General features: G+C 45.1%; 1 protein-coding gene across 1 annotated transcript; it reads right to left on the bottom strand.

Moving 5' to 3' along the window:
- Positions 1-3450: 3450 nt before the first annotated feature.
- On the bottom strand, positions 3451-17983 carry CNMD (chondromodulin). Its single transcript, XM_030971271.1, has 7 exons — positions 17854-17983; positions 17471-17605; positions 14921-15061; positions 11910-12023; positions 9134-9287; positions 7757-7959; positions 3451-5383 (listed from the first exon to the last, which is right to left on the bottom strand). Exons 1-7 carry the CDS (start codon positions 17923-17925, stop codon positions 5168-5170), a joined length of 1035 nt encoding a protein of 344 aa, XP_030827131.1. The 5' UTR covers positions 17926-17983; the 3' UTR covers positions 3451-5167.
- Between the last annotated feature and the right edge of the window lie 1914 nt (positions 17984-19897).

Here is a 19897-nt window from a genome sequence, read left to right as displayed (position 1 = left end):
GGGAAAGTGCAGTGGCTTTTTCCCCACTACTGTTACTATGCTTGTGCAGTAGAGAGATACCAAGGCTTTATAATCTTACAAATGTCAAAAGGAGAGGGTTTTTTTGGATGTAGACTATGACTACAAGTCTTGACATATTTGCAGTTTCTTGATGCACTGATATCGTGATGATGCAGTGCAGGCTGGGCGGTGATTTCTTTTGCCTCACTTTTGGCTTCAGAATTGATACATGTTTTCCAAAGTTCAAATTTGGTAACCTTCAGAACCAAATGTTACCTTTCTCTTTGAATGCGATGAACCGAGGTGGATGGGATTTAGGAATGGTTTTGTGTGCTTTACCTCTTGACATTTACTGAACAGTGTCTGTTTCTTGGAAGTTTCTCAAAGCATGAACTTGGGACATGTTTCAGAGAAGAATTTTTAGCTTTGTTGTGAGGCTTTTCTTGACCTTCAGAGAATCTGAGTAGCTGGTTGCTCGATATGTAGAGCATTTGCCCATCCATATGGGATGCTAACATTGGAGTTGATTTGATTTGGAATAGGTACTTGAACTCCACTCTCCCAGATAAGTGCTTTGCTGCTTTTTATTTATGCGCAAAAGCATTTCTTTCTTTTTAATGTAGAAGGAAGACAAATGTCTGAGTGCTTCACTTTGTCACAAAATTGAGTTCTTGTCTCTTGGCCAGCCTTGCTTTATAAATGTCATTCAGAGTACTTAACAGAGCTTAGAAAAGGCTTGCTGTGGGGAAAAGCCTAGGTAAACATCTCTTACATAGAAATTAAAAAATAATTTGAAGATGTTTTTTGCCAGTCAAGTTGCTCTTACTTACTGAGGAGAACATAGCAGAGGTTCCTTTGTCTTTGCTTGCTGAAAGACCATGGGAGCATTATGTCAGATAAACACAATATATTCTTGTATTAAGTGGGTACTGTTTCACTGCTTTGAGATTCAATTCACTTAGCTTAAGGCAAAAAGTAAAATTAAATGCATTGCTACTTACGTACTCTTGAGGCATATGTAATGCAAATATAATGCTTTAGCTTCAGGCTAAAACTTGTAGCAATCAAGTGGTAGAGCTCCCTGTCCATCTCAATCCTGTAAACCAAGTTTGCAGGTCTAGACATAATTCCAGCATGTTTCTGAGCACCAGCAGATAATCTGTGTGTGTGTTCCTCCTTCAACTTAAGGTTAATCAATAATGGCATATCTTGTTGCCTTATAGGTAGAGGGGAATGTGTGTAGGGGGGAGAGGTGTTGGGTTTTTTGTTTGGAGGGGATTAGATTAAATCAGTAGGCAAAATTTCCTTAGAAAGCTGGGGGGGAAGGTTCTTCATGAACTTCATGAACAGAGTATTTTGGTCTTGTCAAAACACACACAAAATGGTACCAGAAGCTCTGTAGATCAAGAGAATGCTAGCAGTAGCTTGGATGTTGAGTAGAGGTTCTGGAAAACGAACCCGTGACAAAGGGAATTTCCTTTGGGACTGGAGAGGGTGAGTGGAATATGTAGCAGCACTACTAATGAGTTGGCTGGAGGAAGGGAACTGCCTGCAAGGACAGAGTGGATGATGTTTTAATTGCATTCAAGCTACTTGGGGGTTTTTTCCCCAAACCTTTTGGTCATCTGTACATAGTGCTGTCTGGAAGGCCAAGGCAGTGTCACCTCAGTGCTCTGAAGTGATGTGATGACTGATGGAAATACTGGAAGAGGACAGCAAGATGCAACAGTTCCCATTTAATAACCATAGATGGGATTACTCTCTGCTCCTGCTCTTGGGGAAGATGCCTGCTGCAGCTTAAGGCTGCCTCTCTCATCTTTGATATATGTACCTGTGAAAGACCAGTTTGTAGATGTGTAATTTGTAAATTACTAAGCCTCTCAGAAGCAGAAGATGGTGCTCCTGATTCAGTCTCTCTTTTGCCCTTTCTGAGTAGAGATTCTGTCCACCCAGACATGTCAATCAGCAGTCAGTTCATTGCCAACTGTAGTTTTATGCTTCGCTACTTTTTTTTTTCCCCTGCACTGCATGGAACAAGTGATTAGTCTGTTCTTCACTGAAACTTTCTAGGAAATTTTTTGTGCTGCAGTAGGGGTGAAGTGTTACATGGGAAGTAGAAGCCACATCACCCCATGGCTCCCAGCTGCTTTTTTGGTTTCTCATCTAGATACAAGTGGAAGGTGATTCCTGTATGAAAAAGAACAAAGGGCTCATTTGTTTTAAGTAAGGAGAAAGAAAACTGGAGATTTAGTAAAAAGACTCCTCCTGCCTTCCCACCCCTGGCTTTCAATCTATTTAACCATATGAGATTGCTCTCTGTTTTCCATCTCTTTTTCATTAGCCTGAATTTATCCCCTTTTTCTGCTCTAATCTGCTCTGTCATTCTAATCCTCCTAGTAGAATCACATGGGTAATTAAGTTTTAAGGGTAGTGGAACTGCAGTGCTGTGACAAACATACACCCACCTGTGGTGGGAGACACTGTTGATGACAAGCTCTTTCCTCTTCTCCTTCCCTAAACTTTGGCCAAAGGAAGGCTTTCAGTTGTTTTCTGCTGCCCCAGGGTCAGGTTCAAGAACACCCTGCTCCATTCTTCCCCAAATGCTGACATGTTGTAACCTCTTTAGTGTGCCAAGGCTTTATATTTGTGATGGCAGTGAGAAACTTACTACTTTACTGGTAGTAAATAGTGTACAGTAGTGAAAGGATCACTGTGGATGGTTAGAGCTGGAGTCTCAGCCACAACTGCCGGGAATATCGCAAGATCTTTTCACACTGTTGGCCTTCTGGTTTTACTGCCATCCCTGTGTTGTCTCAGAACTTCTCCTTCAAAATCAGATTTTGAAGGAAAGATTGGTTTTTTCCAACCTTGCTGCAGCAAGAGATCTTTTCTTTGAATCCAGTATGAATGTAAATAGGAATTTGCTTGCTTGAAGCTTGAGTTGGAGAAGGCATTTTGTTGCCTACCTCTTGGAAATGGATAAATGTTATGCTTACTGTGGCTTTTGTGGCATGGTGTGTACAGACATGTACTTGAGATGTACGTGCCATATGTTACAGTTCTATATCCATGAGCAGGATGCTGTTTTTACTTCCTACATGCTTTATGACTGCCTACAGAAAGGAAATGATTACAAGCTTTAGTTAAAAAGTAATTCTGTAGTGTGTGTGCAGACATGGAAATCACCTACAAGAAAGTTGTTTTTGTGTCTTCAGAAGGAGGCTGTTTTATTGGGGGGCACAGAGAGAAGCCGATGACAGGTTGCCTCAAGATGCAAAAGAGAGCAACAGTCTAGTTCAGACATACACACAGCCACACTTCTCTCTCTTTGCCTCCAGTGTTTCACTTGCTGATGCCCTTCTTTTCCTCCTCAGACAGTTCTTTAATGAGTATGTGAAAGAATTGTTACACCTTCTACATTGAAAAAAGCAGCACAGAAAGCAGCTGGGGTTTTTTTAATGTGTTTGTTTAATCTGCAGTAAAAAAAAAAAGGAAAACTGACTTTTCTAAGCATATGATAGATGTACTTCTAAAACAACATAATGATCAAGGTCATTTTCAGTTTAAAAAGCAGAAACTCAAATTTAACAGGCCTTGAAATCCCACTTTAAGAAGTTGATAATTTAAATATTTCAAAGCAAGTCTGTCCTTCAGATTAAGGGAAGGTGAAGTTTATACTAAAAAGCTACAATAGAACAAAATACTGAATTCTACTCTCATCTTATTCTCATTTAACACTTTGCTTTTCAGATATGCAGTTTAGCATTCCACATGAGGTTGTCTTTATTTTCTTTAAGCCACGATTGTGTCAAATTAATTCCTCTTTTCTGTGTGTCACACAGTGTTAATAACATTACTGGGCTTGCAACATCTCAAGAGCTGTTTAGTCACAAAAATGAATGCTCCAGAAAGCAGACTTTAAGAAAAGCTCAACCATTTTGTTAATAAAGATCGTGTAGATAGCTCCATAAACTTGGAGGTAGGGTTCAAGATTCATAGTGTGGATAAAGGCAGTGTAATAACACTATTTTTGTTTTTCAAGGCTAGGAATACTAAGTTGTTTCACCTTTGAGTGTTTCAGCTTAGTACCTTCCTTAGAGATTTAATGTGTAATGGGATCAATCCCAATAATTGCAGAGTTTGCCTTAGCAAAAAGGGTGAGGTGAGAAAGGAGAGGGAAAAAAAAAAGACTTTTTTTTTTTCCCCCTCCCTTCTGGTAAACAGTTTCTCTTGTTTGGAAGGGATGTGAGCTTCAGCAAAGCTAAAGGAACTGGTATGAATGGCTGCTATCCATGTGAAATAAAGAGGGGTTGTAATCTTGTGTCAAAAGTGTCTAGTTCAAGGATTTATAAATAATAGTGGCTGTTGTAGATTCTGAAGGGTCTTGAGACTCCTTGGTCTGTAACTGCATGTAAATACTTTTGCTGTGGTAGCTGGATAGCAGATACTTGTTAGACACTACAGTGGTATCATGGATACAGGATTCTTGATGCTGAGGCTTCTTTGATGTTGGGATGTGCGAAGGGTTTTGATTCTGCGGCCACTCACATTCCCTTCCACAGCCCCTTTTCCTGCTGTTTGTTTCCGATTTAGCACAATGTGCGCTTTCCCGTGTCCCCTGGAGCAGCTTTGTGGGAAAGGTATGCTGTAATTGGTTTATAACCATTCATAATGACCTGGCAACTCTGAATAGCAACAGGGAGCAACTTAAGTTGTGATTTATTTAAGTAAGCTACATGGATTAAAGGCACTCCCAAGTGTACAAGTTGAGCTAGTTGCTTAATTGGGTGTAAATTTTCACATATAACATGGAAAGAGAGGCGTTTGTTTTGAAAGGCTGAATTTAGATGTATGGGCAAGCTTCTGGACTGCTGAACTAATTGTGAGCAAAGTTTAATGTTGTCTTTTTTTGGGATGTCTCAGTTTTTTAATTCAGCAAGTGCTATTATACCCTTGCCTCTTGTAAAGCTAGTGGAATATTAACTTGAGATTTTAATTTGCAGGTGGAATATCTGACCTTGCTTTTGGTGCAGGCAAACAGGCTCTGATTTTGTAAGGCAGGATCGGCACCGCTGCTTTGGTTTTAGTCTTTCACCAGTTCATTGTATTCCTGCTCATTTTGTCAAGGCTCCAGTTGAGTTTGTTTTGTTTTGGTCAAGGCATTTCCTCACACGACGCCCATGATGCGAGCGACCCACCAGCTGCAGGGCATGATGACGCGGCAGGCGCTGCGGCAGCCCTGGTAGTTGTAGGGCCATGGCTGGTAGCCCATGAGGGGCTCACAGATCCGCTGGCACTGCGTGTAACTCCGCCGGCACTCAATGCAGCACACGCCCAGGTGATCCAGCATGGGGTCAAAAGCCATCCCTTCACCTTCCAGCTGCTGTAATGTGAAATATTAAATGTCATCCCAGTGCTCTCATTCTCATGGAATAGCAGAATACATCCATGCTCCCCTTAACCCCACAAAGGTTTTCCTTGTGCTGTGGAAATTGACAAAACTCCCACTAAGTGTCCCATGCATCTTGCTTTATTATTTTTTCTTTTGACTTGCTGTCTTTGGCAGAAGCATAGAATTGGTGCGATCACCCTTGCAAAATGGAAAGAACAACAGGCAGCTCTAACTTCGTTATTTTTATTCTACTGTCCTTGCAGAAGCTCCAGCAACAGTAAGCTCCTCCCAAACTTTAAATATTAGTGACAGAAATTATTTCAAGATAGTTACCTGAATCTTTAATGTAGGTGAGAATTCCTGAAATATATGGTGTGGTTTTTATGATTAGTTTTAGATTCTGTATTTTAATGCTTTTTACATCACTTTTAGGAAACTGTTCCTCTGGTCCCCTGCAGTTTTCTGAGGATTTGGCTCTTGTCTCTGACTCTGGTTCCTTCCCTCCCACCCCACTACACTTACATGCATTGTTGACAGTGAGAATTGTACCTGTTCTGTAGCTGACAGTAAGGAGTTATATGGAGCAAAGCATGCACAAAATACCTAAAAGCCTTTACCCTTCAAAATTCCTCATTTCTGGGGAAAAAAAGGTAACCCGATATTCTGCTTTTGGAAACTTGGGTTGTTCTTTGCCCATTGGTGTTACTTCAAGAAAAGCATCAGTAATACACAAATACTGAAGTACCAGTCAGCTTTTTACCAGAGCAGTTGTCATTCATTTTTGGAAATGCTGCAATACTTTGGAAAGTAGCAGCACAACTAAAAAAGTTACACAGAAAGGTGCCACCCCTTGTCTGGGCTTGCACAGGACATTAGTGACAGCTGGATGTTTTTAGGGACCCCAGCAACTCCTTCCCAGTCCTGAGAGCAGGGAAGATGCTTTCTTGGTCAGGATTCATCATCCTTGAATTCAGATACCTGCACCATGAACATCACCTGAGCTCATTGTCCAGGCTTCACTTACAGTAAGTAAAGAGAAATAGCTCTAGGGAGGATTCATTTCATCCTCCAGGAAAGGCCTGGAGCATAATTAATGGTGCTTGTCAGTCCAGTGGCTGGTCTCTAAGAAAGCCTGGTGATTGGCATCAGTGCAGGAGCTGTTGGTGAGGGCAAACCCTGCCCTACAGGCTGAGGGGAGCCTGATGGCTGCATGTGTCTGGCCCTTCTCCATTTGGCCCGGCTGTCCCTGGCTGGAAGAGCAGACCTGTGGCAGTTGTTGTGCCTCCAGAGGCAGGGCAGCTCAGGCCTCATGGAGACGGTCACCTTAGTGGCTGTGAGGAGAAGCTACATTCCAGTGCCACTGATGTTTTACTGACCTCGTGAGAGAGTCGATTTAGATCCACTTTATTTGGAGTGATTAATTTAAGTTTAATTAAGGGATGTCAACTCGGCAGAATGCTGTCACAGTATAATGATCTCCTGCTGTTGCATAAACGTCAAGTCAAAGCTGGGACTTACTTCCAAAGCAGGAGGCATTTATCTTGTGACAGTGTTGTATTAAAATGACTTACTCCTGCTGCACCAAATGGTGGGTGTAAATTGTCTGGCGCTGGTGCAGCAGACTGGAAGGTGCCTCCTGCACAGCCAGTGTTCCTGCAGCGTGGCAGAGGTGTTGGGACGCAGCAGGGTGGCTCCTCTGCTCTTTCTGGGGGCTGCTGCTTCTTGAAGGGTGAGAACAAGTTTTATGACAGTCATCCTCCACCCACTGCTGCTGTCTCGAAACAGATTCTTCTCTGCTAGGTTATTGCCAGTCTAGGATTGCTTACCCTCACAGAGAAGAGGCTGAAAAAGAAATTTATTTGACTGAACCTTTATCTCTTTGCACCCAGACACTTCTGCTGTGTTCCCCTGTAGCAGTCATGTCTGGTACTAATTTGTTTGAGAGCAAAGCATGTTTCTACCTACTGGACTCTCTTCACATAGTAAATGATGGGTCTCAGCTGTCTGATCAAGACCAGCTTTGGTTTGTTTCTAGAAGGTGCTACCCTTGTCACATCTCCAGTGCTGTTTCCATATGGATCTGGAAACCTCAAAAAGCAACTTGGCATCAACTTGCCTTAGCCTTGTGATCTCAAGCACTTGTGCTTGTTTCAGACTTGTTTCAGAAATCTAAAACTATGAGAAGAGGATGGAGGGAAGACATTTTTGAGCTTCTTAGGTGTTTTACCAGTCTATTATTTCCTAGAAAAGCTGAACAAGCAAAGACTGTGCAGATAAAAAAATAATGACAAGCCCCACATTACCAGTGTTACCTGTCCAACACAGTCCTGAGCTTTGAAGGAAGATTACAGTGCAAATACTCACATTGTATGGGTTGTCTGGATTAAATGTTTGATCAGTTTCTTGTCCCATTGGCCTGGTTTCGTTAGCCTGGTTGCCAAGCTCTTGAGTCAGCTGCACGGCGTGTGACCTGGAGTTTACTTCTTCAGAAGCAGCTTCCAAGTCTTCCTCATCGAAGTTTGGTTCTGACTGGCGCTTATTTCTCTTCATTTGTCTCCTTTGGTTATCTGAAGGAATAATCACCGAGGGACAATCTTACCTTGAGTGTGTCATTGTAGTTACCTAATATTTCAGTGATTTCTTTAAATATTAAAAAAGGAGAGGATGGAGGGCAGAGAGAAAGCCAAAACTGTGCCTTGGCAAACTTGACGTGCATCGCCATGGGAGCTGCTTGCCTTCCTCCGTTTTGTCTGCAGCCAATGCCAGTCCAAAGCAGTGTGATTGCCTTCCACCCCCCCCCCCACCACATCCTTCTCTCCTTGAAGCAAAATTTGAGGAGATTTGTTGGGGATTTTTTGGCCCAGCCTGTAGTCACTCACCCAGATACTTACCCAGCAGCAGTTTCCAGCACTAGCAAGACCAGCTGTTCACATCTCACTTATTTTCAAAAATGCTTTTATGGTGGGATGGTGCTCTGCTCTCAAGGATATCTGGTTCTGGACAGCTTTGATGCTGCTCTTTTGTTGCCCGGTGGGATATGCAAGATCATGAAGGGAAGTGGAAAATATTGGTAGCTTGGGTCCACAGGTGCTCTAAAATGTGGTAGGTTTTTTTTTTTCGCACATGTTGTCCCACCCAAGTGTTCTGATATTAAGTGGACAAGGAGGAGTAAATATTTTTGAGCCTTGTCTCCTCCTAAGCCTGGAAGTTACCTGGAGGAATTGCCATTTTCCTGGTGACTCCTGAACACCTTTGCTAAGCTTGCCTATGGGGCCCAAATTCAGAGCTGGGACTGCCCCAGGGTCTCAAACCATGCATCAGCTGGCTGGCTTAAAGCATCTTCCACTCCACTGAATTCCTCTGGGGATGCAGGGTAGAAAACAGGACAGGCTATGGTCCCAAACTCCTGGCCAGTGTTCCTGCTACCTGGTGTCAGCTGCCTACAGTTTAAGCTCTTGTCTTGTCCTTCTCTAGAAGTAGACTAACCTCTCTGGAAATGTTTCATTTCCTAGCAAGTCACCCACTTGGGCTATGCAAATTGTCTAAGTAAATACAAGGATGGAAAATATCTAGGGGATAAACTCCAAGCCTACAATCTTGGCACAAGCCCAGGAAGGTGTGGGCAAGGGAGGAAAGGAGTCTGGTTTCCCAGATGTGCTAGCTTCAGTAGCAAACCTGATGAAGGGAAGGCATTTAGATGAAGGGAGGGATAACATAGTTTTCAAATAAAAGAAATGTTACCTTTGGGATATGTTGGTCGCAGCCAGAAAATTGGAAGATCCTTGCAAAGCTCTAGAATTTTGGGGCTTAGGAAGCTGTTATGCTTGATAGGCTCATCTGCAGCCACCCAGATAAGGGAGTTTTTGTCAAATCTCACAGGCATGATTTCATCTTCCTGCAAATAGAAGAGCATAAATCCTTTGCTGCTCAGTGAGCAGTCATGTGCCTGCTCGCTGCTAATTCTTGAGCACCAAACTGTATAATTATCCGCTGCAACTAATACCGAGCATCCTTCTATGTCATGAATGTGAGGGAATCGTGCTGAGCCAAAGCCTGGGGAAAGGCTGCCTCCACTGAAATGAAGGGCAAAGCCTCTGTCAGCTTTGCTGGGGCTGTGATTTCACCCATCTCACTCCTGGAAGGCTTCTGCCCCATGTATGAGGGCTGGGTGACAGAGGTCTTTCATCCCAAAGCACCAGAATTTCAGGTGGTAGAAACCAAAGTTCTACCACCTTCAGCAAATCAGCAATGGAATACCAGCAAAACCCAAGTCCTTCATCTTTTCTTATGCCCTGTTCTCATTTGCCATACTCCCAATATATAACTCTATTTACAATGTGTGTATGGGGGGGTGAGGGGACGAATCTTGTTCAAAAGTTTTAGGGAAGATTATAGCTTGAGAACTGCTCCAGCTTCCAGTTTTAAGTCAATGTGATCGGTCTGATTAAAGGTCTTGTTTGGTAAAAGTAATTCAATTGACCAAAAGCTTGAAGTGCAAGTTAAAGGAGCCTGCCTTTTTGAAGTGTACCCTGCAGGTTTTTGGTTCATATCTTCAAAGTAATGTAGGAAAATGCCAGTGATTGATTCTTTAAAGTTGTTAGTTCAAAGTATTATTTTACATAAAATGTGTAAGTATTTTATAGCAACGGTGAAATATTAAAAGAAGACTAACTTTTGAATCATGAAAACCAGCATGATTTCAAAGTTAAAATTCTAAATTGCTTTCATAAAAGTCATCAAGACTTGTTATATAACTGACTAGATCAATTTATTCCCTTGAGTTGTTGTTTCTTTAGTGTTTATTGATTTATTTTGTAGGTCTCAAGTCATTTAAGTTTGCTATCCAATCTGTCTACTGCTCTTTATTTATATTCTCCCACTTAAGCTTTTATCAACATCAGAAATATCTGACTCTAATTTTCAGAAATAAAAATATCCTTTGTTTCTGTTTGAAATGATCCTGACTTGTGAGCAGCCAGAACGTGGGTATCTATAAAACTCATTTTACTCAACAATTTTTGTAGGTAGTGTTGCTATGATGCCCGTTGCAGGAAAACAGCATATGCATACTTTTTCCTAAATACTTCATATCAGAAAGATGACTTGGCCAGAAAAACAAATACTACTTTGCCATTCCTGTAGTACATCTGGCCTGGAAAATTGAGTGACAGGGAAAAGTTATTGTCTTAGTGGTAGCACTAAGCTGCTTGGTGCATGTGATTCATTGCAACAGTCACAGAGGTGCTGCATCTTGGCAGAAGATGCACAAAAAACAGGACAAGGAAATAGTTTTACTGTCAGCAGGTAGAATTAGAAATAAGTTTTTGATTATTTAGGATAATGTCTTCAGGTCTGTGACTTTGTTTTTACAAAAAGATGAAAAATTCAATCTTTGACTTCAAGCAATAGTGCTAATTAAGTGAAGGCTGGCTGCCTTTAAAATAAGGCAAGGCAGGAAAGATGGAACACTCTCTCTGGAATTCGTGCAAGTTCTCTTTCCCATCATGGGGAAAATCCTGCCAGCTTCAGGAGGCTTTGTAACATTTGTCAGCCTTTCTGACTCTTAGGAGAGATCTTTTTCCCCTTAATTTTAAAGCAGATGTTCAGCAGTCACAGCCCCACTGCAGGAAGGTGCAGCATTAACAGCGCCTCTCTCCCCGCTAATTGTATCTTGCTTTTATTCTCCCAGGGCAGAGCAAAGCCAGGGAAAGGGGCTGTGGATCTCCTGTGCTTTCCTGCCAGTGACTGAGCCTCCAGCAGCATCCAGGCTCAGCTGGACTCAAGTCACTGGAGCCACTCCTGTGTGAGCAGTAACTTTGTGGGTCTGAGCTCTGAGAAACTCAGGCTTTGAGCGCATAAAGCAGTTGGCTTTTTGGGCAAATGTGAGGAGGTTTGGTGGTATCTGGGTAAGAACTGCAGCTTCTGTGCTGGTTGTGATGCAAATTCTATGAAATTTAATTAACATGTAAAATTAAGTTTTATGCTAAGAAGGCAAAGTAATATTTTTTGAAATAAATTATTTCTTCTGAGTCATTTTAATTTTTGCCATGTTTTCCACAATTCCCTTTTACTGACTAGAGTGATGGAGTTCATGCTTCTGCTCAAGAGCATTGATAGAAATCTCCTGGGATCTACCACAGTCCTCCTTTGCATTAACTACAGCAGCTGCTTCTTCCAGGCCCTCCCTTCCAGCCTCGTGCACAGCCTGGTCTCAGGCAGGTGCTCTTGTCACGGAGATCTCCTGTGGATTTGGCAGAAATCAGTCTGTGGCTTCCCCACTCACTAATCTGCAGCCTCTCATGATGTCCCTGGACACAGTGGCATGTCTGACACCAACCTTGTTTTTCTTACCTTTCAGGGACTTCTTGCAACCAGTCAGTGAATCCCAAATATCCCTCCTATCCCTACCATGAGCCAGAGTGGCTTCCAAATGCCATTTGTATTTGTATTTAAGTACCTCCTTTAGGCTCTCTCTATACAAAGATTAGTTTAAAAAAGCCAACAAACTACCCCTTACCAGCTCAGATGAGAGGCTCGCTTTAGCCATAGCATCAACTTCAGGGATGTGAGCTTTTGGCTGAGCTTTGATGTAACACTTTTCTCCTTCAGCAAAGCGGATCCCAGTTATGCCCTGCAAAAGTAGAAGGCAGGGGGTTGTGCACAGCCCTCCAGCTCCTCACCTCCCCCAAGAAAGTGCCTCAGCTCTGCTAAAATTGCCACTGAATTTTCAGTCTGAAGCTTAACCTTATTTAAAACCAGAAGCAATAAAACGCTCTTCCCTTCATCACTTTATCTTCACAATTTTGGTCAAATTGGTCTAGAAGTTTTTGCTTGATTTCTGAAAGTGGGGGGGTGTTTTACGTAAGTGCTTCCATGCAGGCTGTAGGCTACTTGGAGTAGCTCTGTTAAGGAATTAGTTGACATGATTTGAACTGTAACTTAGCACCTAACGTAGGCAGTCTTGAAATTGTGCTAGCTGGTGGCATGGTACCCTTGTGACACAGTTTTACAAAAATGTGGGGGCAGTTTGGTTCAGTCTGTACAAATAAGTGTCTGTGACAGCAAAGGGAAGTTTGTGACGGGCAGTTTGGTGCAGAAATCTGTGTGTGGGACTTTGTCTGGCCTACTAGGGTGAAATGCAGTTGCATAAACCATAGATGTCTAGTTCTAAGCAAGAGAAGGAGCAAGTCTCCTGCAAGTCCTGGGACGTAACCTTCCAGCCCGTGCCAGAACCTCAGGCATCAACAGCTTGCCATTGTCTGTAGTGTCTACATTTCTACTGTAGGTTTTGGGTAAGCATACAAGAGCTCTCTTCTACATTGTAAATTTAGATACCTCATTGTAAATGGCAACATTTTTGTGTTTTTTCACGTGGTTGCACAAGTCAACCACCTAAATATAATTACCTAGTGCCCTTTAAGTTGTGCTGGTTTTCTGCCTGGCCTCTAGCTGCCAGGAGAAAGGGGTGTGGGTGTCAGCATGACCCCTCTCTGCCTTGAAGGGGTATCACGGATGCCTTCATGTGCAGTTTTGGGTGCCACAATGGAAGACATTAAACTGTAAGGGAGTGTCCAAAGGAGGGTTTGGGACATGGAGAAGGGCCTTGAGGGGAAACTGTATGAGGAGCAGCTGAGGTCTGTTCAGCCTGGAGAAGACTGAGGAGAGCCCTCCTTGCAGTTACAGCTTCCTCATGAGGGGAAGAGGAGGAACAGGCACTGATCTCTGCTCTGTGGTGACAGTGACAGGATCCAAGGGAATGGCCTGAGGTTATGCAGGGGAGGTTCAGGCTGGATATCAGGAAAAGGTTCTTCAGCCTGAGTGCCTGAGCACTGGCACAGCTCCCCAGGGAAGTGGTCACAGCACCAGCCTGGTGGAGACCAAGAGGTATTTGGACAATGCTCTCGGGCACACGGTGTGACACTTAGGGATGGTGCTGTGCCAGGAGTCAGACCTGATGTTCCTTGTGGGTCCCTTCCAACTCAGCACATTGTGATGTAGTGCAGCATGAGATGGATGATACTGGGGCACCTGAGCCATGCCCTGTGTGTCTGCAGGTCCTGTGTAGCTGGACACAGCCCCTTCACAATAAAATGACTACAAAAAGCAGTGAGAGAGGAGATGTCTATGCAAGGATGGGTGCATTAGGACATAAGGCTTTGTGGTGTATTCCAGATGTTCTAGGAATACCCTATATTGCCAAATCCAAGCCTTCTCTGACCGTGCTGTCATTCCAGCAGTGCCAGTCAATCCAACACTGCTAATGTAAATCCAGTCTGTTGGAAGCATGCCTCTTCAGTTGCTTTCTCCTTTGTGTGCATTCTTGGCTGAAAACCCAGGTGGCATCATCCCTTTGCTGAGGTTGTCCCTGGCCCTCTGTAATTACAAGCAGGCACCGTCCCTGGGAGGTCCCTTGAGCTGGTTGGTGTCAGGAGCTGGTTCCTAACCTGGCTGTGACAGGCAGTATCTCACAGGCAGCAACACATCTGGAGCAAACATGAATTCAGCATCTCTCAGTGGACTGGTGCTTCTGTGCAGATGTGAAATGGCAAAGGCAAATGAGAGGAGCTCGCTGTGGTTGCTCTTACTCAGCTGCTGATAATGTTGCTATGGTGATGCTAATGAGAATTGCATAAAGGCAGAACCACAGCTGTAGGGAAAGTTGGGGGTCCAGCATCTCCTGGCATGGATTTGTTTGTTCTTGCTGAAAAGCCAAGGAGCTGGATTTCCTTGCCTTTCTAGATCCAGCAAGGGAAAGGTGGCTGCTCCAGAAGCAGAGATGCTTCCTAGCAGCAGCATCTTTGTTTTAGGTGCTGCTTTGACTTGCAGAGGGCTTAACTCAGCTCTGTGCTGAGTAGCCACGAGTTGCTGGGGTGCCTAAGTGTGTTTGCTGTCAGCCCTAGGGGCCCGGCACCTGGCATTGGTGCACAGATGCATAAACTGTGCCAAATGCCTCCATCCTCTGCCATGGGGATGAAACCTCGCCAAGCCATGGAGAGCAGCTCCCATCCTTGACCTCAAGGCAAAGGAAGCTCCCCAAGTCAAGCACTGCAGAGTGGTCTCTCCTCGGTGTCTCCTTGGCTTGCTGTATTGCCCCTCTGCTCCTCAAACAGGGATGTCTGGGGGAGGTGTTTCTGCCAGTTCAAACCACTTGAAATCATGAGAGGGTTGTGTCACAGCCGGACAGAATGTTTTTCTAGTAGGACCCCAAGGTCACATGTCACATTTCTGCTCAGTGGTTTGAAAATGCCAAGTATTTACATGGAGTCAAACCTGATGCAGCCTAATCCACACCAGTTCCTGGAATGTTACCTGGCATGGCTGATCTCCAAAAAGCACTTAGATTTTTGTTTTGGAGGAAACTGCCTGTCTCCCTGGGAATGCAAGCCAGGACAGCAAAAATGTTTGTGTGGATGGTTGGAGGCTGGAACCTGAAACTAAGCGGGGCAGAGAAGTCAGGGCAGAACAAGGTGTCCTTAAGAGTCCAGTGCTGGAGTGTGTTACATGAAGGACAAGAGTGGCACTACTTACGATCTGAAAATCATGGACTTCAACTGCCTCTTCACTCCCACTTCCTGTTTTGAATGTCTCTAAGTTGTTTCCAGCATCTATTTCCATTGATCCATCTTGTACTTTTCCATTAATGCTCATAGTATAGTGAACATTGTACACCTGGAATCAATAAAAGAGAGTAGCACATGCCAGTAATTACTTATTGCCTTCCTCCTACACCAGGCAATGGGTCAATCTGACTCTCATATCCCTATTTAGCTCCTAAATTTTGCTGCTGCAGGCATTTGATAACCCACCAACAACCAACACTGCACTACTTCAGCACTGGGGCTGGCTGGCAGTGGGGCAGCCAGCCCTGAGAGGTTGTTCAGTCACCACCCTTGGAAGTTTTCACAGCCTGACTGTGAAAAATAAAGCCCTGAGCAACCATCTCTGACCCCACAGCTGTCCCTGCTCTGAGCATCAGGTAGGACTAGAGAGCCGAGATCCCCCTTCCAGGGAATGCTTATAGTTTTTCTTCAAAAACAATGTGGGGTAAGTCCCTACCCATGTTCACTCTGACCTAAAAACCCTCTTATAGGACATTTTAGGAATTGCTTGTTATGCTGGCATGATTCCTAAAGGACAGCAGGTGTGAATGTCCTACTCTGAAGGAGGCCAACCCGTGTTTATCTCTTAGGATGTTCTGCTGAGGCACAGGAAAACAGGTTCCTCTTGAATACGAACACACTTCCCAGCTTGTAATGGATGTGAACTTTGTTTAAATTGGATGTGAAGTTGTATAGGCTGGTATTTTCCTTGTCCGCCTATTTGCCCTTATCCTATTTTCAATGAGGAGAGCTGCAGTGTGGTTTGTATTTGCTGGAGGACCACAATCTGTGGAGGGCTTTTGTGATTCTCCTGTGCAGCTCTGCTGAAAGTGCTGCACAAGCAGTTTATTTTGGGTCTTAAAAAAGCCCTTACAGCATTTTAATGAAAAATTTACACTGACAGCTAGAGACAAATTTTTTCTTCTCTCACCTTCGCTCAGGGAAGTCTAAGGTGCTAAAGATTTATGGTTCCTCAGTTATACACAGCCACTCCCATATTTCTGCTTTCTAGGACTCCTGTTTAACGTGGTCCATAAAACCAGACCAGTGTATGTGGTCTCCCCCTGACAGGGGCTGAGCTAGAGTTGAGACTTTGATAGCCCTGTCAGTTAGGGAAGGATCTAAAGATATAAAATAAACCCAAGAATTTTTAAATTGCATTAGGTTTTTTTAATGAATTACCCTGGATTTATTTTGCAGTTGCTTCCTAAACATTTGCATGTCAAGTGTAGCTTTCTGAGTTTGAAGGCAGTTTGGAAAAATAACTCTCAGCCTTCCAAGTGTCTTCATCTAGAGAGCCACTTTGAAGCTTAATGGAAACTGTGAATGTGACATATTTTGTATGGCTGAATTTAGATGACAGGAGCATTAAAAAAGGGAAGCGTTGTCTTGTACTCCACAGATGCACCTACCTGCTCAGAGCTGAAAGCACTGTCCCCTGCCTATGCCACCATTTGCATCTCTCTCCGTTTCCAAAAGCCCAGAGAAGCACATGGTTCTTACAGCACATCTTAGAGGTCAGCAGTGTCCTGTCTTTTTGCTGTAAAACCCTGTACTTTTCTTTCTGATTATTTGAATTACCCCTATGTGTAGGGGTGTATCTCACAGGGCCACCTTTGCTCTGGCTGCTGGAATTCACACAAGGCTCTCCTTGATGAGGGCTGGCGTGTGGCCAGAGGCAGTACCAAACTTCTTCCAAAGTAAATTCAAGGATACTAATTTAATTTATGGAGAATGGTACATTCATGTGTGCACCATCATGTTTCAAATATGTTTTAAACACAGATTCTGTGTAAACAGAAAGAAAAGTTAATCTGTAAACATGTTCTAATGCTCTGAAGTTTGAGTCTTTAACTGATCACCAACTTCTCAGTTTCATTCTTTGCATAAAGTGTTTCCCATGTACCCCAGAAACTGTAAATAATAAAACTTAACTTTAAAAATTGCTCCACAGCTGCAAATCTAGGTGTATGCACAGTCAAACAAAGCACCAGAACGAATGGTGCCTGTTAATGGGTTAATTACAGCATTACATACTTGAAGGTCCAGGTAGAATCTGGACTGAGAATGTAGATGCTATAAAAAAAAAAATTTACACATTTCAATGTTTTTCTGTCCTGAGAGCTGGAGTTTGCCCAGGATGTGAATCCCTGGGGTCTTGTTGGGGTTTGAGTTCACTGAGGATTTGTGAGCAGAAATCAATGTACAGTCTGTGCTCTCAAAGATGTGTTTCGTGTTTGCTAATAAATGTGCTTCCATGAAGCTCCATCCACACAGCCACCAAAGAAGCGATTATGGGTTTGGGTTTTTAGGTGTTTGGGATTTTTGAAAGGAAAAAACCCTACAGGTCTGCTTAAAGACCTCTTTATAGACCTCCTCGCAAGGAGCACTTCCAGCCCGTGCCTCCTGTACGTGCGGGAGCTCCCCGCCAACCCTGCCCGGGTGCGGACGAGCCCGGGGCCCGGCGGGGCGCGCTCACCTGCCGCTCCGTGCCTTTCCAGAAGTAGAAGGCGCCGATGGCCCCGGCCAGCAGCAGGAGGGCCCCGGCGATCAGCACGGCGGCCCCGGCCTTCAGCAGCCGCCCCGGCCCGGGGGGCGCGGCCGCCGCGTACGCCTGTGGAGAGCGCGGGTGGAGCAGGGACACGGCAGGGACCCCGGCCCGGGAACCCCGGCCGGACCCGACCCGTTTTGTCCCGATCCGTCCCGTTACATCGCGACCTGTCCCGACCACAGCCGTTCCCCACCGTCCCAAACCGACCCGTCCCGTCCCGACTCGCTGGGTCCCGTTCTATCCCAACTCATGCCCACGGGCTTTGTCCCGATCCCACCCCGTCCCGCCCGGCGCCTGCCGGCAGCACTCACGGGGGGCAGGCACAGCTCCACATCGTCGGACCCCACTCGGGCGATCGGCACCTTCTCGGAGCCCTCTGCCATGGCTGCCACGGGAGGGAGACCTGCCCGGGCTCGGCCCCGGCCCCGGCCCCGGCCCCGGCGGGGCTGCACGGCCCCGGCCCGCCCCGCTGCCAGCCCCGGCCCGCGGGGAGGGCAGCACCGCCCAGCCCCGGGCACAATGAGCCCCTTGAGCCGCCCGGCAGCCGGGAGATCTCTGGGGCTGTGTCCTCCTGCCCCATCGCCGTCCCCTCCGAGCGACTCCTGGGTGTCGTCTCCAGCTTCACCCCTTCCCGAGGGGGTCTGGGGGGTAGGGGACACCGCCGTGGTGGAGAAAAGGGGTGCCCCGTGAGACAGACGGCCGTCATAAAAAAACCCAGCTTTTAAAATAGAACAACGTGTTGACTGATTTTTCATACTTGCCACAGGAATTTACAGGCGCTGGAGCTGACAAACTGCTGGTCGGTGACTGCTCCACAAAACACCTCGCTGACTGGCACAAGCCAACAGCCTCCGGCTGAGCCCCGTGTCCAGGCTGGGCACAACCATTCTAATATTGTACATGGCAAGCTTTTAAAGGCTACAACTGGCTGTGTGTGTCTATCCACGTGTCTGTCCATGTCTGTGTTTCCTTCATGCCCCTTATGGATGTCCTGCCTGTACATACATACATGTGCCTGTGTATGCACGCTTTGATGCTGGAAAATAAACTGTGCTGGACCCCTTTGGGGCTGATGGTGTCAAACACAAAGCACAGCATCCTTTGTAAGACTGGAAACCAAGATACAGACACCAGCTGCAAAAGGAGTGTGATGGAGGGGTGGGTCTGAGTTGCGCCTCATCCCGCCCTGCCCTTCTTGCTCGTCATGCCAGCTCCAGTTACCCAGGCAGGCAGCAGTGGGGAGGGTTCATCTGGGGAAACCCTGCTGCAGTGGGCCCCTTCTCACTCCAGAGCAGGGCCTACACCAACCAGCTCTGCTGCAGCAATGCTTTTTTTCAAAGTACACATCTCTATATTTCTCTTCCCCTTTCTTCTCCATTTTGCTCGTCTGGTATGTTGTTCAATTGTTACACAGCACTGACATGTTCCCCCGGCCATCTTAGAATTTCTGTGATCTTGATAGTGGAAGCCAGCTGATGACCTTGTCCCACTATGGCTCAACCCACAGAAGGAAAGTCTGGCCCCCACTGTTGATTGCCTACACCTCTGTGCCCCACTCCATAACAGCAAAAATCTTTGTTTTTCCATGTCTGAATCCCCTTAATTGAGTTAACCAGTAGTAAAAAACCCATCATCAGGCACTGCAAAAGCAGAGAAAGTGCAGGCTCTCCTGACCACCTTGTGTTTGCTGAATTCCAGCATCCTGTGTTGACTGAATCCCAGAGACATACAATTCCCGTTTTCCTCCCCTTCAACCTAAATTCATCCTTTCCGTCGATTACTGTCGTTAACAATCAGACCTTCAACCAAAATTTAACGGGCATAGTTGCTGCTGAAAATAAACACAATCACAGCTCATTAAATCAAAAGCAAAACCCACTGTGCAACTTCCTAAACTAGGACATATTCCAACCCGCTCTTGAATGACATACTGTGGTAGTTCGGGCTAATAATAAGATTATGATCCTCTTCATTAGCAAGTATTTTGTTACACCAAAAATCTCGTGAATGGATATGTCTATCTTGGCAAAATGTGAGAATCCCAGCCTTTGATCTCAAACCTTCATTTAGCATCTCTGCTTTAAAAAGACAGATTTATTTTAAGGTCCCTGTGCTTGTCTCCCATGGGGAAATGTGCCAGGGAAGAAGTGCTTGCACGGGAAGAGCTGCTGCTCACTGGGGTTCAGCTTGTTTGAGCTGCTTCTCTGGGACTAAGGAGAGGAAGCTGCTGTCCCTCCCATCCTGGCATGAATCTGATGACCAGTGGCTCCTTTCTTGGGAGGTGACTGGAAGGACAGAGGGAGGCTGAGCTGTTTTGTCTTGCAAAAGTGTGGCTGAGGCTGCCCTGACAAGGGC

The sequence above is a fragment of the Camarhynchus parvulus genome, chromosome 1 (assembly GCF_901933205.1).
Source record: "Camarhynchus parvulus chromosome 1, STF_HiC, whole genome shotgun sequence".
Lineage (NCBI taxonomy): Eukaryota > Metazoa > Chordata > Aves > Passeriformes > Thraupidae > Camarhynchus > Camarhynchus parvulus.
The sequence above is the reverse complement of the archived record's forward strand: the minus strand, read 5'-3'. Positions and strand labels throughout refer to the sequence as shown.

Bases quoted from the DNA above. Each gene is read 5' to 3' on its own strand.
- CNMD (XM_030971271.1), bottom strand. From the start codon at position 17,925: ATGGCAGAGGGCTCCGAGAAGGTGCCGATCGCCCGAGTGGGGTCCGAC. The intron at 12,024-14,920 runs GTAAGTAGTGCC...CTACTTTTGCAG, and splicing joins AAGTCCATGATTTTCAGATC to GGCATAACTGGGATCCGCTT. The intron at 9,288-11,909 runs GTAAGGGGTAGT...TTCTATTTGCAG, and splicing joins CGAGCCTCTCATCTGAGCTG to GAAGATGAAATCATGCCTGT.